Here is a 9,180-nt window from a genome sequence, read left to right as displayed (position 1 = left end):
CTGCTGCTCCTGCCCGCCGGGACGGGGCCGGGGAGGCCGGACTCGGGGCTCCGGGAGCTCGGGGGAGCGGAACCCTCCGGCCCCGGCCGCCCGGGAAGCGGCGGACACCGGGGCCGGGACTCCCGGGCCGGCAGCGGTCCCGGCAGGGCCGCAGCCCCGGTTCCCGCGAGCCCCGTCCCCGGTTCCAGCTCAGCCCAAGCTCACCGCCCCCGGGCCGGGGCTGCAGCACCGCGTCCCGCTCGCTGGTTCCCCCGGAGCGCCCGGTCCGTTACCAGCGTCCGCCTGGAGCGGAGCCGCCGCGGCTCTGCCGGAAGAAGAGGCGGCGCCTGCGCGGGGCGGGCCGGAAATGCAGCGCACCTGGGCGGGGCGGGGCCAGCGCAGGTGTGAGGGGCGGGGCCTGGTGGCGCATGCGCGGGGCGGGCCCAGCGCAGGTGTGAGGGGCGGGGCCTGGGGTATTTAAGGCGCGCGGCGGCGTGGGTTCCGGTTTCTCGGTGCGTGCGGGGGCGGCAGCGGCCGGTCCGGGCTCTCCCGGCGGGGCCCAGGTGAGGTGCGGGGAGCTCGGCCCGGGCGCGGCCGCGCCGGGGGTCGGGGCTGGGAGCGCGGGGCCGGGCAGCGGGGAAGGGGCCGCGGCCCCGGGGGCTCTCGGGGCGGAGGGTGAGGCGGGTGGGCAAGGGCAGCCGGTGCCCGGGCGGCTCCGCGGAGCAGCAGCCGCAGCCGCGGGGCTCGGGGCGCCGGGGGGGAATAAAGCCCGGAGGGCCGGAGCCCGGCGCCCCCCGTCCCCGCCCGAGCCGCCCGCGGCCACACGGGGCCGGGCCCGCTCCGCGGGTCCCCCCAGCCAGTTCTCAAGCACCGCCCGACACCGCCGGGGCTCCCGACACCACACGCGGGGTTGGGTTCGCTGGGGCTGTGGGGTCCGCGGGTGCTTGTGCAACTGGAGCCCCGAGGCCCGGTGCTGGGGTTCAGCAGCCCCGAGGCACCCGGGCATTTCCCAGCCCTGAGAACGGAGCCTGAGCTGCGTTCTCGGGGCTGGGAAAGGGGCTCCTGGGGCCGAGGCCTGGGCTTTGGGCTCAGGAACAGAGACCCAGTCGCTGTTCCTGGGCTCAAACCCAGGGGCCGGGATGGCCCCTTGGGCAGGGGCTGGTGGGGCGCTGGGCAGGGGGGTGGGCACAAGTGGGAGGCTGGGGAGGAGTTGGGGGGGGGGGGGGGCCAGGGAGGGGGGTGGGCACAAGGGGGGGGGGGCCAGGGAGGGGGGTGGGCACAAGGGGGGGGGGGGGCCAGGGAGGGGGGTGGGCACAAGTGGGAGGTTGGGGAGGAGTAGGGAGGGGGGCCAGGCAGGGGGACCCCCTCCAGAGGGGGGGGTCCGGACGCCCTGGCCCCCAAACGCTCGGACGCCGGCATGCACCAGGCCGTTTCAGGTGTTCGACTTAGTTTCTGGCGCGAAAAGTGGTTTTCCCCCCTTTTTTATTCAAGGACTGTTCAACCACTGGACTGGTTATTAGATAATTGGTTCATATTTATTCATGTGTCATATTCCTAGGCAGCTTGTGACAGTGATTGATTTACGATCTGGCCCAAGGCCAAGCTCAGTGGAACAAGCACAACGAGCTGGAGCTGCAGAGGAGCTGGAACCGCAAACAGGCTTGAAGCTGCACAGGCTGGAGCTGGAGCTGAAAGAAACCAGAGAGAGAAACTGGAACCAGAACTCAACTTCATGTGAAACACAAAAGGCACAAACACAAAGGGAATAATAAACGGTGCACACCAAATAAAGTGGGGTACACACCCAATAACAGAGGCACAGGCACAAGCCCAATAAAAAGGGGTCACTCCCAATAGAACAGGTGCGCACACCAACTAATATGGGGGCAACAAAACCAACAGGTGCAGAAACCAGAAAGCAACAGCTGAACCAACTCCAACACAACAGGTGCACAATCCAGCAACAAAAGAGGCACAAACCAAAAACCAAAGGTGCAGACCCCCAAAGCACAGCCCCCCTAAGGACAGAACGGGTGCAGAACCCCACAAACGGGGACACACCGCGGCCCCCCAGGCCGAGCCGGAGCAGAAACCCCCGCGGCCAAACCCCCCGGCCCCACCAGCCCAGCGGGGCCAGCGGCTCTGGCCGGACCCCCCAGCGCCAACACCCCAACCCCCCCCAGCCCGGCCCGGCCCCGGCTCAGAACCGCGGGGCCCCCCCTGCACCCCCAGCAGCCTCCAGCCCCGGGGGAGCCCTGCCGGGGGACGGGACCGCCCTCCCCGGCCTGCAGCAGGACGAGGGGCGAAGCCCCGAGCACAGACCCGCTCCCCGAGCCCCCGGGACACTCACCGGGCACGTCCTCGCCGCCTCGGGGCCGTCGGGACCAAAGGGGCTCCGGTCCGAGCCCGGCTCCGCGCAGGGCCCAGAGCCGCCCCGCGGCCCCGCCGAGTGGAAGCCAGCTCCCCCGGCAGCAGCTGCCCCGGGCCCGGCAGAGCCCGCACCGGCACCCGCTCCCGCCGGAACCCGCTCCCGCCTCTGCGCGTGCGCCCGCCGGAGCGGCGCCCCCCGCCGGCCCGGGGGAGCTTTTGAAGCCTCGGGGGCCGCCCCGTCACGTGACCGCGGGCTCAGCTGCGCTGGCGGGGCGCGTCCGGGCGCGGCTTGGCCCCGCCCCTCTCGGCCCCGCCCCTCTCGGCCCCGCCCCTCTCTCCCGCACAGTGGCGCCGCCTGGCGGACACAGCGCGGCACTGCAGAGCGCAGTGGACGGCACCGCAGCCCCCGGTACCGGTGACACCTTCCCGTGTCCCATTCACCTGGCGGCGAGAACCCGGGTCCCCGCATCGGGGAGGGGGGGGCAAGGTGTCTGGGAACAGTCGCTGGTGTGGGATGGGCCGGGGGAGCTCAGGGCACGGCTCGGCCTGACCCCCCCGCCCCGGGCTGGGGACGAGAGGGACCCGTAAGGACCACGGCGACATGCGGCCACTTTCCACCACCCCTTTATTGAGGCCATTGTAGGTTTTAACCCTTGCCCGCCGCTGCCTCTGTCCGGGACCTGCCCGCAGGCACCTGCAGCTCCTGCGGAGAGAGGGGACGAGTTCAGGCTCAGCAGCCGCCCCCCAACCGGGGGTGTCCCCTCCCCCCAGGCTCAGCCGCCCCCCGGCCCCACGCACCTTCACGCCCCGTCCGTGTCCAGCACGTCCTCGCTGCGGGCTCGGCTGCGCTGCCGTGAAACAACCGAGGCACCAACACCAACCAGACACACAGGGGAACGCACCGAACAAACGCGGCACCAGCACCGACCCAATCAGAACCGGCCACCGCGTCCCCGCGGCGGGCTCAGCTGCGCTCGGGGCGCGGCCGAGCGGGTTGGCCACGCCCCCTCCGATCTCGGTTCCGCCCCTCTCACTCGGTCCCGACCCCTCTCACTCGGTCCCGCCCCCGCCGCAGCCCGGGATGGCGCCGCCTGGCGGACACCGCGCGGCCCTGCAGAGCGCAGCGCCATCTCGTGTCCGTTCGGCGGCACCGCAGCCGGGGCAGGGACAGCGGGGCCGGGACTGTCACACGGGGGACTCACAGGGGAGCGACCCCCGGGCAGCCCCGGTTCGTGCTCCCGCTTCACTCTCCCCCTCCTGGGACAACCACTGGCGCTGCCGCCCCCGCCCCAAAACGAACCTCCCAGCCCCGAGCCCCCAGCCCCAGCGCTGCACTTGGGCTTTCTGGACGCTTCTGCCGCATTTTCTGCAGCAAGCGCCGCGTCCCGGGTGTTAAACGGGGGTTTCCCGGGGCTGCTGAGAGCTCCCAAAGCCCTGGGGTCGCTGCCGGAGCCGCTCCGCCCTCCCCCAGAGCATAAAAACAACAGCACAACTTTTCTTACCTTTTTATAAAGTCGTCTATTTTTTTCACAATTCATGAAAGGCGTTTCTCACCAACACAAAGCAGGTGCTGCGTTAAACTTCCGTCCGGTCCTGCAGAGCGTTCTGCGCTTTGACTCCCCCGTTCAGCCGCTGCCCCTTCACTGGCTCCTGCAAACACCAACAGAGCAGCTCGGGGTGGTTTGGGAGCCCCCGCAATCGGGGTCATCACCAAGTGGGGTGTTCAGCCTTCTCATCTGTCTTTGGCAACTGCAGTAATCAACTCAGGAACGTTCATAAACTGGTGCTAAGGAGCTCCTTTCCCGACTGCTTTCAAAGAACAAACCGCCTTCATCACCACAATAAATTCCTCACCTCTCTTTCCCGTGCTAGAGTTTGTTTGGTACCTGGCTCCGCTGTTCATTTACGGTACAACAGACACAGGCCACTGGGGGACAAATACGGCCCGTCTGGGGAAATCGGGATATAAAATCCTGCCAGAGCCTCCCCAGCGCGGATTCGGTGTCTCTGCGCGGCGTCGGGCCCGGCGCCCGCCATTCACCCAGTGAACCCGGGACGTCCCGGGCAGAGACGGGAGTTTTGGGGCCCCCGACCCCCTGGGCACGGACCTTGTAGAGAGCGTCCACCCTGAGCGTGAAGCCGTCGCCTCCGGGCGCGCTGCTGACGGAGCGGAACTCGGCCAGGTCGGAAGCGAAGTGGGCGTCGAAAGGCACGTCGTGGAAATACTGATCGGTCACCTCGGGCTGCGTTCGGTCCTGGCACCAGAGAGCGTCGGGACGAGGGGCTTGTGACCCGCACGATCTCACGCTGGTTCAGCGCTGAGTGTGTCAGGCCCGGAGAACTGACCCTAGAGACGGGTGTGACCAGCCCGCTCGGGTGCGCTGACGCCAAACTGACCGATACCGGGAACGGCACCTCGTTCTGGGAGGGGGAACGGGGCTGCGGCGGGGACGCGGGCTCACGGTGATTTATACAAGGAGGGAGAACTCCTGCGTCACCGGTAAATAAATCTCCCTTTACGGGCTGCCAGCCCTGTCCGTTCCCAGCCACGGCACCGGCAGATCAAGGGCGATTGCACGGGCTCGGTACATCCCCGGCTCCCCTTCTCCCTTGCGCTGGCTGTTCTCAGCTGTCACCGTGCTCCGCGCCCCGTGTCCTGCCTGGCGACGCTCTCCCGGGCCGGCAGGAACGCCGTTCAGTTCCCAGGGCTGCTGGGGCAGCGGGAGCCCGAGAGACCCGGCCTGTGCGGCCACGAGCGCACGCAACGCTCGACACGGTGCTTCTGTGGGCAGCGGAACGCTTACCAAGAGCAGGAATCGGTGCTTCAGGTGCTTGTTGGGCTGGATGCAGCCGTACCGGGGCCCCTCGTTATAGACGGTGCCGGTCGGGTCGAAGAAAGGCACGTGCCCGTCCTTGCCCGTGCACAGATAGACCTTTTCCAGCTGCAGCTCGTAGGCGGCGTTCAGGTTCTGTTCCGGGTTCCAGAGCACGCGGCCGTAAAGGATTTGCCCTGAGGAGGGCGGGAGAAACACGGTCGGGTTAAATTCTCCAGAAAACAACAGAACGGAATGAACAAGAGGAGCCTCGGGAGAGCCAAATGCAGCGAGCCACGCGCGGTTCTGGTTCTGCAGGGCTGGGTTTGCGTGTGCAGGCGGCAGAACGCCGTGCAGAGCACGTTCCTGTCCCTGGTCACGCTATCCCAGGGCTGGAAAAGAGGCAAAGCCCAGGCTGGGTTCAGCCCTCTCTCTCGCAGGCGAGGATGCTGGGGAGACAGAGACGTCGGGTACGAGGGGAACCGGTAACAAGGAACAATACGGAACTCCCACCCTTTGAAAAAGCCCCTTTGTAATCCATTTCTGCCAGGGACATTCCGGGTTAGGTGGCATCCATCAGAAACACCTTCTCGTTGTTGCAGAGCTGGAACTCCGTGTTCAGGGAGCAGACGACAGGAACCGGGCGGTTTGTCTGCTGGAAGGCGATGGGGATCAAGAACCTGACACGGGCACAGAAAGAGGCAAAGGGAGAGGTTGGGGCTGCCCGCGCCCCGAGTGCCCGCGCTGCTTTCCCTCCGCTCCCTCTGCTTCAGCGCCGCTGGTCCAGCCGCCCGTGGGCCGTGGCGCTCAGCCCCCGCCCCTTCCCGCTGCCGTCACCGCCGTCACACGGGACCACAAACCCCCCGAGCGGGCTGGGACCGTCCTGCCGGGACGGTGGCGAGTCCTTACCGCTCGGGAGCGTGGGCCGTGCAGGGCAGGGGCTTGTCGCCGGGCTCTGCCCAGGCCTGCGTGGGCTGCACGGTGCAGGGGATCAAGAGTCACAGCATCCCAGAGTGTCAGGGACTGGAAGGGCCCTGGAAAGCTCATCCAGTGCAATCCCCCCATGGAGCAGGAACACCCAGATGAGGTTACACAGGAAGGTGTCCAGGCGGGTTGGAATGTCTGCACAGAAGGAGACTCCACAACCCCCCTGGGCAGCCTGGGCCAGGCTCTGCCACCCTCACCAGGAACAAGTTGCTGCTAAAATTTAAGTGGAACCTCCTGTGTTCCAGTTTGTACCCATTGTCCCTTGTCCTGTCACTGGTTGTCACCAGAAGAGCCTGGCTCCATCCTCCTGACACGCCCCCTTTCCATATTGATCCCCAGGAATGAGTCCCCCCTCAGTCTCCTCTTGTCCAGCTCCAGAGCCCCAGCTCCCTCAGCCTTTCCTCACACGGGAGATGCTCCACTCCCTGCAGCATCTTGGTGGCTGCGCTGGACTCTCTCCAGCAGTTCCCTGTCCTGCTGGAACTGAGGGGCCACAGCTGGGCACAATATTCCAGGTGTGGTCTCCCCAGGGCAGAGCAGAGGGGCAGGAGAACCTCTCTGACCTACTGACCACCCCCTTCTAACCCACCCCAGGTACCATTGGCTTCCTGGCCACAAGGGCCCAGTGCTGGCTCATGGTCACCCTGCTGTCCCCAGGACCCCCAGGTCCCTTTCCCCTACGCTGCTCTCTAATAGCTCATTCCCCAACTTACACTGGAACCTGGGGTTGTTCCTGCCCAGATTCAAGACTCTACACTCGCACTTGTTATATTTCATTACCTTTTTCCCTGCCCACCTCTCCAGCCTGTCCAGGTCTCTGATGGCAGCACAGCTTCCAGTGTCACCACTCCTCCCGGCTCGGTGTCATCAGCAAACTTGCTGACAGTCACTCTGTTCCCTCGTCCAAATCATTGATGAATATATTGAACAGTCCCGGCCCCAGCACTGCCCCCTGAGGCACTGCACTGGATACAGGCTTCAGCTGGACTCTGCCCCATTGACCACGACTCTCTGGCTTCTTCCCTTCAGCCAGTTCCCAGTCCACCTCACCGCCCGCTCATCCAGACCGCACTCCCTCAAGGAGGGACGACATTTGCTTTCCTCCAGCCCTCAGGCACCTCTCCCGCTTCCCAAGACTCGGCAAAGATGATGGAGAGCGGTCCAGCAATGGCCTCAGGCAGCTCCCTCGGCACCCGCGGGTGCATCCCGTCCGGACCCCTGGATTTATGGATGACTGCCAGCTGCTCCCTAAGCCGGTCCTCATCAACCAGGCAGACTGCTCCACTGTCCTGCCCTCCTCTGGGGCCTCAGCGGTGCGGGATCCTCAGGACAGCCGCCGGCAGGGCAGGCAGAGACAGAGAAGCATTCAGTAACTCTGCCTTCTCTGGATCTTCTGTCACCAGGGCACCCACCCCGTTCCTCAGTGGGCCTACATTGCCTCTGCTGTCAGTTTTATCTGCTACCCATTGGAAAAAGCTCTTCCTGTTGTCCTTGACCCCTCTCGCCAGGTGTAATTCTAAGGAGGCCTCAGCTTTCCTAGTTGCCTCCCTACGCCCTCTGACAACAGCCTGACGTTCTCCCCAAGTGGCCAGCCCCTCCTTCCATGATCTAGAAACTCTTCTCTTCCACTTGAGCTTACCCAGCAGTTCCTGTTTAGCCACGCAGGGCTCCTGGCTCCCTTCCTTGGCTTCCTACGTGTCGGGACGCTCTCATCTTGCGCCCGGTAGAAACAGTCCCTGAACACTAACCAACTATCTTGGGCCCCTTTACCTTCAAGCAGACTTGCCCCTGGGATTTCCCCCAGCGATTGCCTGAAAAGGCCAAAGTTTGCCTTGCTGAAATCCAGGGTTGCAATTCTGCTTCTGTCCTGCTCCGGCCACACGAGATCCTGAACTCCACCATCTCATGGGCGCTGCAGCCAAGGCAGCCCTCAACCTTTACCGCTTCATCCAGCCCCTCCCTGTTAGTGAGGATGCGGTCCGGCAGTGCGCCTCTTCTAGAAGAGATGCTGTGCTCGCCGGAGTAGTCCTTCCTGGGGCAGACGGGAGACGCCGCGGTCACCAACGACACCCCGAGCCGGCACCCGTGTGACGCGTTTGCCCGACACCACCGTCTGCTACCTGGGGTGAGCGGGCCAGACCGAATTCACAGCAGGACCCGACCCTCCCAGAAACATCCGTCCGCTCCAGCAGATGCGGGACGGGCAAACGTGACCCCCGGGTTTAATTTGAGCCTCTGTGCGAGCAGCGGGACTGAAGGAAGAAACAGTCACGGGATGAACTTATACCAAAAAGGAATTCTTTTAGAAAGTGAACCACACTTTCCTACAGCTTAACACACCGACCTCCGCCAAGCACAGCGCTACTGATTAAATTGTGGACGCAAAATCCCGCTTTTAACTCGCTGACGGCAAAACAACCTTGAACACGTCATCACCGCCGGTGTCCACCTGCCCCGGCTTAACTAGAAAAGCGCATGTACAATGCAACCGACGGGTTTTTGTCTCCCAGTCTGTAACGCGGGCCGGTTCCCGAGCAGCCACACAACTGCTGTGCCCGCGGCTGCTCCAAGGGCCAGAGGGATGTTCTGGGTTCGGTTAATTACACGCACACAATCGCTTCAGAAGCTGAACCCGCCGGCCTCACCTGTTGTAGGAGCTGGTCGCTCTCCAGAGCTGGGAGGGCGAGTCGAAGGTCTGAGCGCTCCACAGCAGCTGCAGGTCGAACTGGATCCCTCCCAGCTGCTCCGGGGTCAGGAAAGCCGACCTGGCGTGGGGCAGGCTGTGGTGCTCCAGCACAAACAGCCCTGGGGCAGGACACGGGGGGACGGGTCAGGCAGCGCGGGGGGACTCCTCCCGCGAACAGGGACCCGTCCCGGCGCCGGTGATCCGGGAATGAGCGGGTCGGATGGGGAACCCGGGCTGCGGCAGAGCCGGGAGCTGACGGACCCTCGGCTGGGCGGGGAACGTGAGGAGGGGACAGCGGGGGACGGCCGGGGGCTCTGCCCGCTCTGGCTTCGTGTTGTCCTGAGC

At 65.4% G+C, this 9,180-nt stretch overlaps 1 protein-coding gene across 5 annotated transcripts; it reads right to left on the bottom strand.

Moving 5' to 3' along the window:
• Positions 1-1,492: 1,492 nt before the first annotated feature.
• Positions 1,493-9,117, bottom strand: LOC135579421 (extracellular matrix organizing protein FRAS1-like). Of its 5 annotated transcripts, none has more exons than XM_065062432.1 (6): positions 8,795-9,117; positions 6,930-8,181; positions 5,676-5,842; positions 5,154-5,359; positions 3,148-4,604; positions 2,958-3,052 (listed from the first exon to the last, which is right to left on the bottom strand). In XM_065062432.1, exons 3-5 carry the CDS (start codon positions 5,716-5,718, stop codon positions 4,218-4,220), a joined length of 636 nt encoding a protein of 211 aa, XP_064918504.1. In that variant the 5' UTR covers positions 5,719-5,842; positions 6,930-8,181; positions 8,795-9,117; the 3' UTR covers positions 2,958-3,052; positions 3,148-4,217. The 5 variants fall into 5 exon arrangements, 3 of the variants coding, with proteins under 3 accessions (XP_064918504.1, XP_064918505.1, XP_064918503.1); XM_065062433.1 differs by lacking the exon at positions 6,930-8,181 and having other exon boundaries at positions 3,148-3,999; positions 4,458-4,604; XM_065062431.1 differs by lacking the exon at positions 6,930-8,181.
• Between the last annotated feature and the right edge of the window lie 63 nt (positions 9,118-9,180).

Source organism: Columba livia, chromosome 4 (assembly GCF_036013475.1).
Source record: "Columba livia isolate bColLiv1 breed racing homer chromosome 4, bColLiv1.pat.W.v2, whole genome shotgun sequence".
Taxonomy (NCBI): Eukaryota; Metazoa; Chordata; class Aves; order Columbiformes; family Columbidae; genus Columba; species Columba livia.
Note: the sequence above shows the minus strand (reverse complement) of the source record. Positions and strands in the feature narration are given on the sequence as shown.